The sequence below is a fragment of the Piliocolobus tephrosceles genome, chromosome 4 (assembly GCF_002776525.5).
Source record: "Piliocolobus tephrosceles isolate RC106 chromosome 4, ASM277652v3, whole genome shotgun sequence".
Classification (NCBI taxonomy): domain Eukaryota; kingdom Metazoa; phylum Chordata; class Mammalia; order Primates; family Cercopithecidae; genus Piliocolobus; species Piliocolobus tephrosceles.
In genome coordinates this window covers 113,290,649-113,309,920 of record NC_045437.1, presented here as the reverse complement: position 1 = coordinate 113,309,920, position 19,272 = coordinate 113,290,649, and the positions used below count along the sequence as shown (strand labels likewise).

Here is a 19,272-nt window from a genome sequence, read left to right as displayed (position 1 = left end):
AAAAAAAAAAAAAAAAAAAGACCGGGCGCGGTGGCTCAAGCCTGTAATCCCAGCACTTTGGGAGGCCGAGATGGGCGGATCACGAGGTCAGGAGATCGAGACCATCCTGGCTAACACGGTGAAACCCCGTCTCTACTAAAAAATACAAAAAACTAGCTGGGCGAGGTGGTGGGCGCCTGTAGTCCCAGCTACTCGGGAGGCTGAGGCAGGAGAATGGCATAAACCCGGGAGGCGGAGCTTGCAGTGAGCTGAGATCCGGCCACTGCACTCCAGCTTGGGCGACAGAGCGAGACTCCGTCTCCAAAAAAAAAAAAAAAAAAAAAAGTCGGTGCATAATTTTTATGATATCCACCACCACAGATAAGCAAAAAAGTCCTCGTATTCAAATGGTTGGACACCCATGATCTAAAGGGTGGTAGTCTGTATAGCCATTGAGTTCCAGATTATGTTTTGTCTTAATACTATGTCTGAATACCCTTCGGACTACATTACCTGTTTGAAAATAGCTGTTATGTGTTTTCTTTTTCATATAGCGTTGGTCAATTTTTGTGTAAAAAATGGAGTTTCTCCAACTTAAAGAGGAAAAAGTAAAAAATAAATGAATAAATAAATAATTCCATCCAGAGATTTGGAAGTGACTTGTGCTGTCTGTTTTCATAGCTCTTCAGGAAGCTGCAGCAAGGTTTGAGGAATTAAAGGCCCAAAAAGAGCTAAGACAGCTGCAGGAAGACCGAAAGAATGACAAGAAACCACCACCTTATAAACATATAAAGGTGAGGAGAAAATCTCGGGGGACCTTCTCTGGAGAGAAACGGAATAGCTGGCTCTTCCCACTCTGTTCATGACAAAAATGGAAGCACAAGCATAGTTTGTTTTAGGTAGAGGTATGAGCTTTAAAGAAGGTAAGAAATAGCCGGGCGTGGTGGCTCACGCTTGTAATCCCAGCACTTTGGGAGGCCGAGGCAGGTGGATTACCTGCAGTCAGGAGTTTGAGACCAGCCTGGCCATTATGGTGAAACCCCTTCTCTACTAAAAATACAAAAATTAGCCTGGCGTAGTGGCAGGTCCCTGTAGTCCCAGCTACTCGGGAGGCTGAGGCTGGAGAAATGCTTGAACCCGGGAGGCAGAGGTTGCAGTGAGCCGAGATAGTGCCGCTACACTCCAGCCTGGGCGACAGAGTAAGACTCCGTCTCAAAAAAAAAAAAAAAAAAAAAAAAAGATAAGAAACAAGTACCAGAGCACCATTCCTAGCACATTGCCAGGATTGCCAGTGTCAGGAAAATTAATTTCAGGTGCACCTAACCTTTAACCTAACTAGTAAAATAGTCATCACCATTTTCATCTGGGTCCAGTGGAGCTTTTGTATTTTAAATATTTTTATGTCATATTGACAGACATAAAAATAAAGAGACAGTGGAGAACAAATTTATTAGAAATTTTAGTGTTATGTTGTTGCTAAAATAATTGTAGTTTTGTCATTACTTTTAATGGCAAACCTCAATTACTTTTGCGCCAACCTAATATTTACTAAATCCTTTTTACAAACCTCCTTTTATCAGATAAGTTAGTGGTGATGCTCAAGTATCATAAAACATGAAAGAATATTGTTAGGCCTGTTGAGAAAAGGAGGTTACTCAGGTTGTTCTTGTGAAACATCTTTGATGGCATTGTTCCTGGATGAGAATACCCTGTTTCTTTTTTGTTCTTAGAAATGCATTATTTGTTCACTTATCCTTTGTGTGTGTGTGTGTTGTTTTTTGTTTGTTTGTTTGATTTTGAGATGGAATCTCCCTCTGTCTTCAAGGCTGGAGTACAGTGGCGCAATCTTGGCTCACTGCAACCTCCATCTCCCAGGTTCAAGCAATTCTCCTGCCTCAGCCTCCCCAGTAGCTGGGATTACAGGCACACACCACTATATGTGGCTAATTTTTGTATTTTTAGTAGAGACGGGGGTTTGCCGTGTTAGCCAGGCTGGTCTCGAGTTCCTGACCTCAGGTGATTCACCCGCCTCAGCCTCCAAAGTGCTGAGATTACAGGCATGAGCCACCATACCTGGCTGTGTGTTTCTGAAGACTGATAATCTGAGATGTTACTTGGAGATTAATTTCACCACCATCTTTAGAATCTAGTATGTTTACGTTTGTCTCAAATATTGGATCGAGCATAGTTAAACTGAAAAACTTTTGTTGTTTATCAGAAATTCAGACTGAACTAGATGACTTGGATTTTTATTTGCTAAATCTGATAACCCCACTGAAAGCAGACCTTCAGGATCGTATCTCCAGTGTTTTATACTTGCTTTGCTTTTTTATTTTTAAACTCCTTTTCTCAAGTGTAGTAGACAGTCTTTTATACTTGTTTTTTTTTTTTTTTGAGACGGAGTCTCGCTCTGTCGCCCAGGCTGGAGTGCAGTGGCCGGATCTCAGCTCACTGCAAGCTCCGCCTCCCGGGTTTACGCCATTCTCCTGCCTCAGCCTCCCAAGTAGCTGGGACTACAGGCGCCCGCCACCTTGCCCGGCTAGTTTTTTATATTTTTTTAGTAGAGACGGGGTTTCACCGTGTTAGCCAGGATGGTCTTGATCTCCTGACCTCGTGATCCGCCCATCTCGGCCTCCCAAAGTGCTGGGATTACAGGCTTGAGCCACCACGCCTGGCCAATCTTTTATACTTTTTTAAACGACAATGCAGTACTTTGGGTAATGCCGTAAGAAGTCTAAAGTGTGACAGTTTATTTCACTATTTCGTCGTGCTTGTATGTAATTCCATTGTGTTTCCCTTTTCTTATTATTTCCGTCTTCCTTAGCATAGTTGTGGATTATGATGAGTACTAATGTGTAATGATGAAGTAGTAAGTTACAAGATACAGGAAATGTAAGAACACTAAAATTCAGTACTGTGTCTTAGATTTCGTCTGATGGACTTATATGGTATTTACAAGACAGAATCAGTTTTGTTCTTTGTGTGTTTCTTTGAGACAGGGTTTCACTCTGTGACCCAGGCTGGAGTGCATTGGCACAATTTTGGCTCACTGCAACCTCCGCTTCCTGGGCACAAGCGATTCTCCTGCCTCAGTCTCCTAAGTAGCTGGAATTACAGACCTGAGCCACCAACGCCTGGCTGATTTTAGTATTTTTTGTAGAGTTGGAGTTTCACCATGTTGTCCGGGCTTGTCCTGAACTCCTGAGCTCAAAGCAATCCACCCACCTCAGCCTCCCAAAGAGGTGTGATTACATGTGTGAGCTACCACACTTGGCCTGAATTTTATTCTTTTAGATAAGAATATTTTCTTTTCGAACTTTGGAAGACCTCTAAAAAGGGATAAAAGTCATAAACACTGCTTCTGAAGGCTTTGTTTTTTGTTTTTTGTTTTTTTTTTTTCAATTTTTTTCTTCCCTGAGACAGAGTCTTACTGTGTTGCCCAGGCTGGGGTGCAGTAGCATGATCTTAGCTCACTGAACCTCCATCTCCTGGATTCAACCCATTTTCCTGCCTCAGCCTCCCAAGTAGCTGGGACTACAGGTACGTGCCACCAAACCCAGCTAATTTTTGTGTTTTTAGTAGAGATGGGGTCTCACCATGTTAGCTAGGCTGCTCTTGAACTCCTGACCTCAGGTGATCCGCCTGCCTCGACCTCCCAAAGTGCTGGGATTACAGGCGTGAGCCACCGTGCCTGGCCCAATTTTTTTTTTTTTCTTTATTAGAGATGAGGATCTCACTATGTTGCCTAAGCCGATCTCCTGGCCTCAGGTTATCTTCCCATGTTGGCCTCCCAAATTACTGGGATTATAGGCATGAGCTGCCACTCCTGGCCTTTTGATTGTTACTTTAAATGTCGTAAAATATCCATACCAACATTGGATTAAAAAAAGAACAAAGAACGAAAAAAGTCATAAACTATTATTCCTTACAAATAATTACAACTTCTGAAATTAAGAATTTCAAAACCTATAATTGGATCTAAATGAGTCTCACAATGTATGTGACATATAATCTCAGAACATAGTTGTTAGGCCTCAGAAATGGAAAATAATTCTATTCACATAGTCCTAAGGGTCAGATAACAGCAAGGTAGGCATTTTAGAGTTACCATATCAACCATATTGAGCTATTGAGACAGCAGTTTCCTGTGAGTGATCTCATCAAGAATTTAAAGGCCAACTTCTTCCCTCCACTTTTTTTTTTTAATAAATATTTCCAAGAAAAGGATCTAGAGCAAGCATTGGCAAACTATGGTTCATGGGCAAATCTGGTCTACTGCCTATTCTTGTAATACTCTTGAGCTACAGGTTGTTTTTACGTTTTTCAGTGGTTGGCAGAAAAGAGATTTTGTGACACATAAAGATTATATGAAATTCAACTTGCAATCAGTATCCAGAAAATTTTATTGGAATACAGGCATGCTTTTTCATTTACATATTACATATGGCTGCTTTTATATTACAGTGGCAGAGTCGAGCTACATGTGGAGATATATGGCCTGCAAAGCCTAAAGTATTTACTTTCTGACCCTTTACAGAAAAAGTTACTTAACTCCTGATCTGTAGTGAGATTTACTTAGAATTACATATCCATGTGTTTGTTCTTAACCATGTGGGATTTCTTTTGTTGGTTTGCTTTTGGTTTATGATGTGATAAGTATGAAACTGATTTTTGGATTAATAACAGGTTAGAGCAGTTGATAAACAATGATTGAAACATACATTTTCCAGCCTGGGCAACAGAGCAAAACCCAGTCTCTACAAAAATTACAAAAAAAAAAAAAAAAAAAATTCTGGGTGCCTGTTGTCCCAGCTACCTGGGAGGCTGAAGTGGGAGAATCACCTGAGCCTGGAAAGTTAACACTGCAGTGAGCTGTGATTGTGCTACTGCACTCCAGTCTGGGGGACAGAGTAAGACCCTGTCTCAAAACAAAAACATATATTTGTAGAGAGAAATATATAGTTCAGGTAAAAATAATTTGAATCAGAAGTGAATGTTCAAATGCCCTATTCAGGCGTTGTAGTCTTGGGTGACTGAGATTAGCTGTTGTCTGTCCCCTTAGAATTTACCTTAGACATTGTAAGCCTTATGGCTTCCAGTTGCATATGTTGAGGGTATTTCTCCCTTAACAAGAAGTTTCCAAACCTTAACCAGTATTTGATGAATCTAGGAACCGATCTGGCAGTGGGACCTACATCCTTTTTTCCCACTGACAGCATCTTGCTCTGTCACCCAGACTGGAGTGTCTTGCAGGCCTACACGATCCTCCCACTACAGCTTCCTGAGTAGCTGGGACCTCAAGCACTTGACACTATGCCCGGCTAAGCTTTAAAAATTTTTTGTAGACATCGGGTTTCATTGTGTTGCCCAGGCTGGTCTTGAACTTCTGGGCTCAAAAAATCCTCCAGTCTCTGCCTCCGAAAGTGCTGGGATTACAGATGTGAGCCACTGCACCTGGCCTCCTCCTGTTAAATTTTGATAGAAAAATGGTTTGATAACAGTATATATCCAGATTGTAGATTTTATAATATTAAAGGGGAGCAGGCAAATAATAAAATGCAAGAAATGAAAGCATTTGAAAATTTAGAGGATAGAAATAACTTTTAAGTAATAGTGATTTTAGGCCGGGCCCAGTGGCTCACACCTGTAATCCCAGCACTTTGGGAGGCCGAGGCAGGCGGATTACCTGAGGTCAGGAGATCAAGACCATCCTGGCTAACACGGTGCAACCCTGTCTCTACTGAAAATACAAAAAATTAGCCAGGTGTGGTGGCGGGCACCTGTAGTCCCAGCTACTCGGGAGGCTGAGGCAGAAGAATGGCATAAACCCGGGGGGCAGAGCTTGCTGTGAGCTGAGATCGCGCCACTGCACTCCAGCCTAGGGGACAGAGCAAGACTCTGTCTCAAAAAAAAAAAAAAAAAAAAAAAAAAGAAAATAGTGATTTTAGGTGGACTGGAATGAGTAATCTAGAATGTTTGATATGAGAGAAACAATCATAAGGACATTATATAAGAAAGGAAGAAAGAATTTAATGTGTCTACCATGTTTCAGAGGCAGCTAGGTGCTGTACTATACATATATTTCTTATTCTCACAATAGTCTTGCAAGTAATTTATTCAAAATCACAGTTCCTGAACAGTCCAATTTTTTGTGTGGTTTGTGTCTCAGAAGACTAAATTTGACTGTTTCCACTGAAATAATGTGAAATGAGGGGAGATACATTCTCATACACAAATCCATTATTGTATTACAACATCTGTTGTCTTTCCTTATTATTGCTTGTATTTGTTAAAACCTCTACATTAATGACTTTGGTATTACAATAACTGTTTGACCTTCATGTTGTACCTCACCAGACTTTCACTATATTTTTGAGCACCAGCACCACTTCTAAATTAATCCATGAGTGACATTGCTATAGTCCTTTTAAAAGATTTTAAATTATAAGCAGGGTGTGGTGATACCTGCCTGTAGTCCCAGCTACTTGTGAGGCTGATGCAGGAGGCATAGAGGAACTCAAATTATGCACAGATTGGCCAGGTGCGGTGGCTCAAGCCTGTAATCCCAGCACTTTGGGAGACCGAGACGGGCGGATCACGAGGTCAGGAGATCAAGACCATCCTGGCTCACACGGTGAAACCCCGTCTCTACTAAAAAATACAAAAAAAGCTAGCCGGGCGAGGTGGCGGGCGCCTGTAATCCCAGCTACTCGGGAGGCTGAGGCAGGAGAATGGCGTAAACCCGGGAGACGGAGCTTGCAGTGAGCTGAGATCCAGCCATTGCACTCCAGCCTGGGCAACAGAGCAAGACTCCGTCTCAAAAAAAAAAAAAAAAAAAAAAATTACGCACAGGTGATTTCATGCCATTAATTTGCCACTTAAGAATAGTGCTTTTGCCCGGTATGGTGGCTCACGCATGTAATCCCAGCACTTTTGGAGACCGAGGCAGGCAGATCACCTGAGGTCAGGAGATCACAAGGTTAGGAGATCGAGACCAGCCTGGCCAACATAGTGAAACTCCATCTTTCCTAAAAATGCAAAAATTAGTCGGGCTTGGTGGCGCGTGCCTGTAGTCCCAGCTACTTGGGAGGCTGAGGCAGGAGAATTGCTTGAACCCGGGAGGCAGAGGTTGCAGTCAGCCAAGATCCCGCCACTGCACTCCAGCCTGGGTGACAGAGCTAGACTCCCTCTCAAAAAAAGGAAGGAAGAATACCTATTTTTTTGTAGCAGCAAATGTGGCACCACCAGGTGGCAAGAGCAGAAACCTAGTTTATTTATTTATTTTTTGAGACCGAGTCTTGTTCTTGTTACCCAGGCTGGAGTGCAATGGCACAATCTAGGCTCACTGCAGGCTCCACCTCCTGGGTTTACTTACACCATTCTCCTGCCTCAGCCTCCCAAGTAGCTGGGATTAAAGGCGCCCGCCACCATGCCCGGCTCATTTTTTGTATTTTTAGTAGAGATAGGGTTTCACCATATTAGCCAGGATGGTCTTGATCTCCTGACCCCGTGATCTGCCCGCCTCGGCCTCCCAGAGTGCTGGGATTACAGGCATGAGCCACTGCTCCCGGCTCGTTTTTTTTTTTTTGAGATGGAGTCTCGAGATGTCGGCCAGGCTGGAGTGCAGTGGTGCAATCTTGTCTCACTGCAACCTCCGCCTCCTGGGTTCAGGCAATTCTTGTGGAGTTCATACTTTGTATGTCAAGTGAGGCTCTGTTTTTTATATCAAACTGTCTAAGTATTGATAGTTCAAAGTCATGGGAAATGTGGCTGCAACTTCAAGGAAAAAAAGTTTGCCTTTTTCGGGGCCTTATTTGTCTTATGCTGACTTGTTTTATGCAGTATACTTTGTGCTACTTTTCTAGGTGAACCGTCCTATTGGCAGGGTACAGATCTTCACTGCAGACTTATCTGAAATACCCCGTTGCAACTGTAAAGCTACTGATGAGAACCCCTGTGGGATAGACTCTGAATGCATCAACCGCATGCTGCTCTATGAGTGCCACCCCACAGTATGTCCTGCCGGAGGGCGTTGTCAAAACCAGTGCTTTTCCAAGCGCCAATATCCAGAGGTTGAAATTTTCCGCACGTTACAGCGGGGTTGGGGTCTACGGACAAAAACAGATATTAAAAAGGTTAGAAAAAGCTAAATTGCCAGATATTTTCTCCTCTTTGCAGTTGCTTGATGTCATTAATTCTTGACATTAGAAAATTCATCATAGAGGAAAATAATACAGTTAATAATTAACCTTATTGTTGTGTTTTGCCATATCCTTCCACAGTTTAGAGGCTCACAAATGAATGGGTTTGATCTCCTAAGTCCTTTGTATTGATCATGGTCACTGTGTAGGAGGATGGAAAAAATGGGACATTCATAGAGATGCTATGGCTTTGTTTGCTTTTTTGTGAATATCCTACAACCAGTAATTAAGAGAGATGACAGTGAGCACATGATACAGAGACATTGATCCACCTACTAATAAAATATTTTTAGTGAGGAAAAAATAGATCTGGCTTCATAAAACATGAAGGGTAAGAAGGTTAAGCCTTATTGAATGAAAATGCAGTAATGTCTTCAACTTAAAACTTGGCAGGATCTTGAAGTTTCTAACAAATAACATTGTATAGTCTTTTTTTTTAAATAAAATAAGCCTTATTCTGCTTATATTTTCTGAAGAATTGTATTGGTTTCTAGGAAATGTAGCATAGTATGGGTTGGCATTCAGTCATTTACCAAGTAGTTATTTTTATATTTACTGTATGTGCCAGGTATTGTGCTGGGGATGCACTAACCAAGACGAGAGATATGACCTATGCCTTCGTAAAGTTTACATTCTGGAGGGAGGGAAATATTGAACAAATCACCTCCCAGTGTGGAAGTATAAAGGGCTCTAGAGACGTGTGACAAAGGAACTGAAACTAGTTTGTCTCTGATGATATTTTATTTATTTTTTGAGAGAGGGTCTCACTCTGTTGCTCAGACTGGAGCGTACTGGTGCCATCTCTGCTCACTGCAACCTCCACTTTCTGGGCTCAAGTGATCCTCCCATCTCAGCCTCCTGAGTAGCGGGACTACAGACTCGCATCACCACACCTTGCTAATTTTTGTATTTTTGGGGGAGGCGAGGTCTCACCATGTTGCCCAGGCTGGTCTCAAACTCCTGGGCTCAACAGATCCTCTCAAAGTGTTGGGATTATAGGCATGAGCCATCACTCTTGGCTTCTGAGGCTATTTTAAATTGAGACTTGAAATATAAGTAGCTATTGACTCAGGCAAGGTTACCATTAAAGCCCTGCAGGTTAGGAGTGAACACGTGTGAAAGCCAGAGTTACTATAGCATAATGAATAGGGAGGATGGTCCTTTGAAATGTGGAGCAGAGCAAGCGCCAAGGAAGATGAACATAGTTTATTCAGGGAAACCAATTCTCAGGCTCTGGGACAGGTAGAGATTGGTCATCCATTCTCTTTGTAAGGAAGCTCTAGTTTACTTACTAATCTTCCATTCTGGAGGATCTTTAGTATCCAGTGTATCCTAATCTTTGTGCTGGTGACAGGGGTGGGAGTAAGGAGGTGTTTCTCATTATCAAATAGTTGGGAATTGTAAAGTAATTATATTGCATAAAATTATACTCATGTAATCTGCTTTTGTAGAATCTGATGTTTTCATTAATTTTTTAAAAAATGTATACATTTGGATACCGGTGTCCTTTTTGCCATTAAGTCAGGAGATACTTCTTGTTCTAGGGTGAATTTGTGAATGAGTATGTGGGTGAGCTTATAGATGAAGAAGAATGCAGAGCTCGAATTCGCTATGCTCAAGAACACGATATCACTAATTTCTATATGCTCACCCTAGACAAAGTAAGTAATGGGAAGTGCTGTTTTCACTGTTACAAGATTGTAAAATTTGTGTTGCAGTCATAGTATTTGTAGGCATGTAACACAGTTCCCAAGGCAGGGTCTTTTCCCATACCCACTGGGATTGCTGGATTGGGGTTCTGGAGTAGGTAAGAGTGCTCATTTTCTGGGTATTCATGGCCAGAGGCAATACAGCTGTTTTTAGCATTGTTTTTGAACAACTCAATGAAAATTGGAGCTTATATCTTTGAGTATTCTATAGGATTTCAAGTTTGAACTCAGAAAAGTACATAATTCTTTTTTATTTTATTTTACAGATTGAGAAAATTATTTGTTAAATATTTAATTATTTCACTGATAAGAACATGTACTTTTTTTTAAATTCTTTTGAGACAGAGTCTCGTTCTGTCACCCAAACTGGAGTACAGTGGCGTGATCTCGGCTCACTGCAACCTCTGCCTCCTGAGTTCAAGCGATTCTCATGCCTCATCCTCCCAAATAGCTGGGACTACAGGCAACCGCCACCCCGCCTGGCTACTTTTTTTATTTTTAGTAGAGACAGAGTTTCACTGTGTTGGCCAGGCTGGTCTCAAGCTCCTGACCTCACGTGATCCACCTGTCTCGGCCTCCCAAAGTGCTGGGATTACAGGAATGAGCCACCACACCTGGCCTTAGTTTTTATAATAAAACCCTTTCTTGGCATTTACCTTTGTAAATATTTCTAATTGTGCACTTAGGATTTGTGAGATCCTCACCTCCAGATATTCTGATCTTACTTTGGGATTGGAACTCTGCATTAGTATTTAAATCTTCTTAGGTGATTTCTAATGTGCATCTGGATTGAAACTACCTAAATAGAAAGTGGGATAAGCTGCTGTTTGTAGGGCAGTGGTCCTCAAGCTTCAGTATAGTCAGAAACCTCTGGCGGCCTTGTTACATATAACACAGAATGCTACGCCCCAGAGTCTCTGCTTTAGTGTATTTGAAGCACAACCCAAGAATTTGAATGTCTAACAAATTTCCGAATAGTGACGGTGCATGTCCAGAGATCATACTTTGAGAACCAAAGTTCTTTAGGATCTTTTCTCTGAGAGGTTCAGTCTTTACAAATAGGAACTCCAGCTTATTAGAGAGAATAGTCAAATTTTAATCCATAGCAGAGGTCTCAGGAAGTCTGATGTGTAGCTTCTTTTGGAATTCTAGGACCGAATCATTGATGCTGGTCCCAAAGGAAACTATGCTCGGTTCATGAATCATTGCTGCCAGCCCAACTGTGAAACACAGAAGTGGTCTGTGAACGGAGATACCCGTGTAGGCCTTTTTGCGCTAAGTGACATTAAAGCAGGTAAGAATCATTTCAGGATTCTGCAGCTGACATCTGAATTTCAGGGCTTTTGTTTTTTACAAACAGTTTCCTCAGATTATAATTTTAAACATTTTTATGTGTACCATTCTCTGGAATTAAGTTCATTTACATTTTTGTGCAACCATCACCACGATCCATCTCCAGAACTCTTTTCATCTTCCCCTGCTAAAACTTTATACCCACTAAACACTAAGTCCCCATTCTTTTTCTTCACAGCCCCTGGCAATTGCCATTCTACTTTCTGTCTCTGAATTTGACTACTATATGTACTTCATATAAATGGACAATATTTGTCCTCTTGTGACCAGCTCATTTCATTCATTCATTGATTCATTTTTATTGTTTAGGGACAGAGCCTCACTGTGTTGCTCAGGCTGCAGTAGTACAGTGGCACCATCACAGTTCACTGCAGCCTCGAACTGGGCTTAAGCAATCCTGCTCCCTCAACCTCCTGCATAGCTAGGACTATAGGCACTTGTCCCCGTTCCCAGTTTTTTTTTTTTTTTTTTTTTTTTTTTTGGTGGAGACAGAGTCTCACTATGTTGCCACAGCTGGTCTGGAAATCCTGGGCTCAAGTGATCTTCCTGCCTCAGCCTCCCAAAGTGCTGGGATTACAGGCATGAGCAACCTTGCTTGGCTTGGCTCATTTCGTTTAGCACAATGTCTTCAGAACATGGATGGTTTTAATGGGACAAATTTTCACATTCATATGAACTTACCACTAATAGGTTTGCTTTAGAAACTACTAGCTCTTCAGTCTCCTTTCTCACCTTCCCTTTCACAGTTGCTCTTCTACTTTATAAACCAAAGATTGATCTCTCACTCTTCCATATCTTATGGTTTATGGACCCAAGGCTATTTTAAAAATAAGCCACTGAATGTGTTGGTATATGCCTGTAGTCTCAGTTATTCAGGAGGCTGAGGCCAGAAATCGCTTGAGTTCAGGAGTTTGAGAAGCAGCCTGGGTAGTATAGTGAGACCTCTGACTCTTAAAAACACACACGCAAAACGACAAAAAACCCTCAACCTCTAGGATGTCAAAGAACAGGACCTTTGGAGAATTTATTGCTCTGTCATGGCTCACCTGGGTACTTGTCTCTCTAATGGGGTAGCGAGATGGTTGTAACCAGGACAAATAGTAAGAAGTTTATTTGAATCGAAAGTAAATCTGGTATGGCTGAGTGGTTTGACAGTAAAGTTATGTGGTAGATATTTTCCATAAATTAAAGGATCTTAATCTATAGCTTCAAGGTTTTGATACAATTATTTTGAACATATATACCTATGCATGTAACACCCTCCAAATTGCATGATTTTTTAAATATTAAAATTTGTATAAACGTACATTTTGAAATGTACAAGAAAGTATATGAATTTTCAAATTTAGTTTTGCAAGGATACGAGCAAAACAGTTAAAATCAGTCTCTTATACTCAAACTGGGATAGAACTGGCCTAGGTAGTCTGTAATATACCATAGTGTAGTCTAATTACCATTGAAGCGGAAATCCCATTTGAACGTTCTGGAAGACCATAGTTCTCCTTTGCTCAGTCACTGTTGTTGTCCTCAGGAAGCATTGATCAAGATAAAAGAATTAGAATGATGTTTGTTCAGATCTTAGTCTGTTTTTGTATTTGTTTGTTTTTTGAGACAGTCTCGCTCTGTTGCCCAGGCTGGAGTGCAGTGGCATGATCTTGGCTCACTGCAACCTCCACCTCCTGGGTTCAAGCAATTTTCCTTCCTTAGCCTCTTAAGTAGCTGGGATTACAGGCATCCACCACCATGCCCGGCTATTTTTTGGTATTTTTTAGTAGAGACTCCTGACCTCAAGTGATCTGCCCACCTTGGCCTCCCAAAGTGTTAGAATTACAGGCGTGAACCACCACGCCCAGCCTGTGTTTTAAATTTAATCTATGGGACTTCTCACACTCAGTGTATTTTTTTCTCTACAATTTAAATGTGTTGCCCAGCAGTCTTTTAGACTTTTTAGGTTGTGACAATTTTTAGATTTTAAAATTTGAGCCACTAGTTATTTTCCCCTGTTTTGCATTTGTTTCTCATGTTTTACATGATGACACCAAGGACACTTGAGCATCACTGTGCACTGCACTCTGCTTATTTGAGATTGGTTTTTAGTTGCTGATTTATTTCAAATTTTTGGAATGGGTGACTTCAGAGTATATTGTTTAGATTTCTTCTTTGTAACAGGAGTAATTCCGTAAATGATATGGAATACCAGATATAATTCTAAGCATATTATTTCATTTAAGCCTTGCAAAAGTGCTGTAAAGTAGGTGGTATTATACCTATGTTACTTTTATCCTTGGATGTCACACCTCTCTCATTCTTTTCTCCCTTTTTCTCTCTAATCACCCCAGGGGTGGAGAGGTTCCTCTATATTAAATCAATATAAATATCATTCCTGTATAATAAATCAGTCACATGATTTAGTTCTACTATGTCTGCTGAGTGCTGATAGTCCCATTCTTCTACTTAGAACCTGCAGTTCATGTCCATGGGAATGCCCTCCTCTGCCATGTCTAGCCGCAAATTTCTCTTCTTTTTTTTCCTGTGTTCATCAGCTCAGGTAGCTTGGTGTTGAAATTCTTAGACTTTGTTCCTCTCCTCACTTGGCTTTCAGTCTGCATATGTTCAGGATGAGGAAAATGAGATAGGATATACTAAGTGACAGGCGGAGTGCCTGTCAGAGCTGAGGCCTTCATTCAACTTCCTGGGCCCTTCACATACCTGCAACTTAACTGTCTCCCATGTGTCCCATCCTTACTCTTGTTTATCTCTTCTCTCATGTCCTTTGCCATGCTCAGTAACTGAAGATCCATCAAGGATTGCTGCATATTGGACTCTTTTCTAGAATGGTATCACTGTTTTACTTTATGAGTGCTATACTTTCCAATTTAATTTAGCCTCTCTGTGATTATGCTTACATAGTATATGTTCGGTGAGCAGCAAGTTACAGCAAGTATCCTGCTTTCTTTTATCTGTGTATAAGGTAGAGCTGTATTATAAGCATGTCGTATCTACAAAAATTTAGTTATCTATTCATAAATCTTTTATTAAGAGAAAACTGTGTGGGGCTGGGAACGCCTATAATCGCAACACTTTGGGAAGCTGAGGTGGGAGGATCAGTTTAGATCAGGAGTTTGAGACCAGTGTGGCCAACATGGTGAAACTCCATCTCTACTAAAAATACAAAACTAGCTGGGCATGGTGGCAGGCACCTATAATCCCAGCTACTCAGGAGGCTGAGGCAGGAGAATAGCTTGAACCCAGGAGGCAGAGGCTGCAGTGAGCCGGGATCTCACCACTGCACTGCAGCCTGGGCAGCAGAGCGAGACTGTTTCAAAAAAAAGAAAAAGAGAAAAGGGGAAAAAAAAACAGCATGAATTGAACCACCAAAGATTTAATCCAGTTAAGTTCAGTCATGAGATGGGAAACATGACCCTCCTGTTACATTGGTCAGTCTCACTCAGTTCCTGCATGCTCCTTGTGGCATGAGCCTCTCATCAGGCCATGAATAATTCTGCTATTCCTACAGCACGACCCCTAAGTTAGCTGCTTGGTATTTTGAATATACTTGAATAAAGAAATAATGAAAATAATGATTTCATTTAACTTTAAATGAAAAACTATGTATATCAGTCTCACTGATAAAAGGCATGTCAATCTGCAAAGGGAAATCTTAAGAATTGACAATTTTTAATATGAATGGCGGTTACTTTATACATTAACTGTAAACTATTACCCCTGTGATAGGCAACCTCTTTACATATTTATATAAAATTCTTAGATTTGGTAGGCCTCTCATAACTGGCTTTTAGTTACGGGCTTTGAGTTTGAATGTTTATTTTATTTTCTCTCACAATTTTGATGTAATGGACCTTTGACAGAGGACAGTTTGCCTGTTAATTTGAGTACCTTTTTTTAAAGTTTACAAATTAACTGCTATGTGCATTATGTCATATTGTCTCAATAAGCTTGTTAGAGTTCTCCATTTTAAAATGGGCTGCTCAGGGTTCAGATCACCCTGCTAAGGCTGTGACATAACTGGATCTACAACCAGTCTGTAATCTACAGATTTCTAGTGTTATTCTGTACTGAGATGCCTCTGCAGAGTGCTGCCAGGTAACATGTGTTCACCTGAGAACAGATAAACAAGTTTTCCTCATACTTGTATTCCCAGGGCCTGACACATTGATAAGTTGTTTGTTGTTTGTTTTGGTAATGAATTAACATATTTTGAATCTGAATGGTTAATAAACAAATGAAAAACAACTTGAGGTAATTAACACCTCTGTAGGAAGAGTTATCTTAAATATTACTTGTTAAGTCATTTAAGTTTTCTCTATTAAATTGTATGAGCTGATTATTAATGTTATAAGATTAGAATTTATTAAAATACAGGATTAGAGCTAAATCCTTTTTAAAAATTATTTTTAAAATTAATCTGTTCTCTTGGGAGTTGGTATCCTTTGTAATTAATACAGAAATAATGTAATTAAAACCACAGATATTAATATTTTCACGGTCTCTTATGCAGGCACTGAACTTACCTTCAACTACAACCTAGAATGTCTTGGGAATGGAAAGACTGTTTGCAAATGTGGAGCCCCGAACTGCAGTGGCTTCTTGGGTGTAAGGCCAAAGGTACCACCCTTCCAGACTTATGCTTTGGGATTAGTGGTGCGGTCCTCCCTCCCTAACAGTGTTACGGTAGTCTTCATTTTAAGAAGAAATTTCCTTTAAATTAATGACATTGAACCAGGCATGGTGGCTCATGCCTATAATCCTAGCACTTTGGGAGGCCGAGTTGGGTGGATCACCTGAGATCAGGAGTTCGAGACCAGCCTGGCCAACATGGTGAAACCCCATCTTTACTAAGAATAGAAAAATTAGCTGGGCCGTGGTCGCATGTGTCTGTAGTCCCAGCTACTCAGGAGGCTGAGGCAGGAGAATCCCTTGAACCCAGGAGACAGAGATTGCAGTGAGCTATCACGCCACTGCACTCTAGCCTGGGCAACAGAGCAAGACTCCTTCTCAAAAAAAAAATAATAATAATAATAATTAATGACATTGAATAGGTGTTGATAGGGCCACTTGTAATTCACTAAGCATTCAGCTGATCAAATTACATAAGAGGTTTTTGGGGATATTGTTGAAGTGTTTTGCGCCATCTGACTTCTTTTCTAACTAATAATGCTGTGAAATAGGACCTTATAAAGAAGGTTAGTTACCTCCCTTGTCTTGATCTCACATCTCCTAATAAGCCACATGGACTCGGTTTATCTGTGTCTGTTCCTGTCTTTCTCTCACTTTTTCTATTTCCGAAGATACCAAAAAATCTGCAGAAATGTAGTGTAACATCATAGATAAAAGTAGCACTCTTAATCTCACCATTATAACAAAGTATAAGCATTGTTGTGTCTTCCTGTTTTTTTACTGTGTACTTTCTGAATAATTGAATTCTAATTCTGTAACTGTTAAGTATCATTTCCATGTCTGTAGTCTCCTTTTCTTTCTTTCTTTCTTTCTTTCTTTCTTTCTTCCTTCCTTCCTTCCTTCCTTCCTTCCTTCCTTCCTTCCTTCCTTCCTTCCTTCCTTCCTTCCTTCCTTTCTTTCTTTTCTTTCTTTTCTTTCTTTTCTTTCTTTCTTTCTTTTTATTTCTTTTTGAGACGGAGTCTCGCTCTGTCGCCCAGGCTGGAGTGCAGTGGCGTGATCTCGGCTCACTGCAAGCTCCGCCTCCCAGGTTCACGCCATTCTCCTGCCTCAGCCTCCCAAGTAGCTGGGACTACAGGGGCCCACCACCACTCCTGGCTAATTTTTTGTATTTCTAGTAGAGACAGGGTTTCACCGTGTTAGCCAGGTTAGTCTCGATCTCCTAAACCCATGATCTGCTCACCTCAGCCTCCCAAAGTGCTGGGATTACAGGCATGAGCCACCGTGCCCGGCCCTTATATTATTATTTTTTTTAAGTCCTTGCTGATCATTTTTAGTGACTGTCTTTAATGGATGGACATACTAGATGAACATCTGGATGCTTCAAGATTCCTCTATCAGGCTGGGCATGGTGGCTCAAGCCTGTAATCCCAGCACTTTGGGAGGCCGAGATGGGCGGATCACGAGGTCAGGAGATCGAGACCATCCTGGCTAACACGGTGAAACCCCGTCTCTACTAAAAAAAAACTACAAAAAACTGGCCGGGCGAGGTGGCGGGCCCCTGTAGTCCCAGCTACCCGGGAGGCTGAGGCAGGAGAATGGCGTGAACCCGGGAGGCGGAGCTTGCAGTGAGCTGAGATCCGGCCACAGCACTCCAGCCTGGGTGACAGAGCGAGATTCTGTCTCAAAAAAAAAAAATAAAATAAAAAAATAAAAAATAAAAAAAGATTCCTCTATCATAAGTAATAGCACCATGAAAATTGAAGTTTAATTTTGATGCAAAATAAACTATATAGTGACTTCAATTGAGTATGTTCCAGATGCCTTTTTGTTTTTCTTTTTTTTTCTTTTTTTTTTTGAGACGGAGTCTGGCTCTGTTGCCCAGGCTGGAGTGCAGTGGCCGGATCTCAGCTCACTGCAAGCTCCGCCTCCCGCATTTACGCCATTCTCCTGCCTCAGCCTCCCGAGTAGCTGGGACTACAGGCACCCACCACCTCGCCCAGCTAGTTTTTTGTATTTTTTAGTAGAGACGGGGTTTCACCGTATTAGCCAGGATGGTCTCGATCTCCTGACCTCGCGATCCGCCCGTCTCGGCCTCCCAAAGTGCTGGGAATACAGGCTTGAGCCACCGCGCCCAGCCATATGCCTTTTTGATTGTGAAGCTCAGCATTAAAAACTGAAAAATGCAAATTAACATAGAAGCCAGTAAGAAGAGAGTAAATAATTGTTTTTTGAGACAGAGTCTCACTCTGTTGCCCAGGCTGAAGTGCAGTGGTGTGATCTCGGCTCACTGTAACCTCCATCTCTCAGGTTCAAGTGATTTTCCTGCCTCAGCCTCCCGAGTAGCTGGGATTACAGGTGCCTGCCACCACACCTGGCTAATTGTTTTTATTTTTAGTGGAGATGGGGTTTCACCATGTTGGCCAGGCTGGTCTCAAACTCCTGACCTCAGGTGATACACCTGCCTCAGCCTCCCAAAGTACTGGGATTACAGGCATGAGCCACTGCGCCTGGCCAGAAAAGAGTAAATAATTTTGATCAATAATGTGAAAATGAAGAGCACTCAATGATCGTTTTTAAATCTTGTTAAATAAGGAGAATCACCTCTATATTATATTGGATTTTATTTTGCTTTTTGTTTAGTTTTGTTGGTTTAACTTTATTGTTCCTTGAGATGTTTGTTAACTTGTTTCGTATAAGTTAAAATACTAACTGAGTTTAACCCGTACTTAATGGTGTTAAGTGTACTGCGGATGTCAGTTTCTGCATCCTCGATGTCTGCATAGGATAGCATTTCACAGGAGTCAGTGAGAGGTAGATGCTAGAGCAGAAACTGAGAAATGAGAGATCACTGTGTGCTTTTAGTGTAGACATTGGTCTGTCAGAATAGGATAGACCTCCATTAAGCCTTACAGATTGGTCCTGGATGTTTCTGGGTTAAAATGAAGATTGTGATAAGAGGATTTGGTGACCAAGGGTGGGCTGCAGGGAACAAAGAGAGGACATCTGCTGGCTCTTCCAGGGTCCATCTTAGGAGTGGTGGACATGAAGCTAATTTGACTTGATGCATAGTCTTGTTGTCGGCAGGGACCATGAATTAACTTTTTTGTGTCTTAACACATTGCTCATAGTAAGTTCAGTTATGCTTTGTTGAATGAACGAGAAATAGGCATGTTTAAACACACATACAGAAGTCTTCTTTAGTTTTGGAAGTAGACAAATATAAAAGTGAAACTTTGGCCAGGTGCGGTGGCTCACGCCTGTAATCCTAGCACTTTAGGAGGCCAAAGCAGGCGGGTCATGAGGTCAGGAGTTCGAAACCAGCCAGACCAACATGCTGAAACCCAGTCTCTACTAAAAATACAAAAATTAGCCAGGTGTGGCAGCAAGCGCCT

The 19,272-nt window shown here is 41.4% G+C and overlaps 1 protein-coding gene across 6 annotated transcripts in view; it reads left to right on the top strand.

Moving 5' to 3' along the window:
- Positions 1-19,272, top strand: part of NSD1 (nuclear receptor binding SET domain protein 1) — a 175,977-nt gene that overhangs the window by 148,064 nt on the left and 8,641 nt on the right. For all 6 annotated transcript variants that reach the window (XM_023185002.3, XM_023185005.2, XM_023185003.3 and 3 more), the window contains 5 exons: positions 661-773; positions 7,845-8,114; positions 9,725-9,841; positions 11,042-11,183; positions 15,762-15,868. In XM_023185002.3, the coding sequence (XP_023040770.1) occupies positions 661-773; positions 7,845-8,114; positions 9,725-9,841; positions 11,042-11,183; positions 15,762-15,868 (749 nt within the window). The remainder of the gene's footprint in view (positions 1-660; positions 774-7,844; positions 8,115-9,724; positions 9,842-11,041; positions 11,184-15,761; positions 15,869-19,272) is intronic.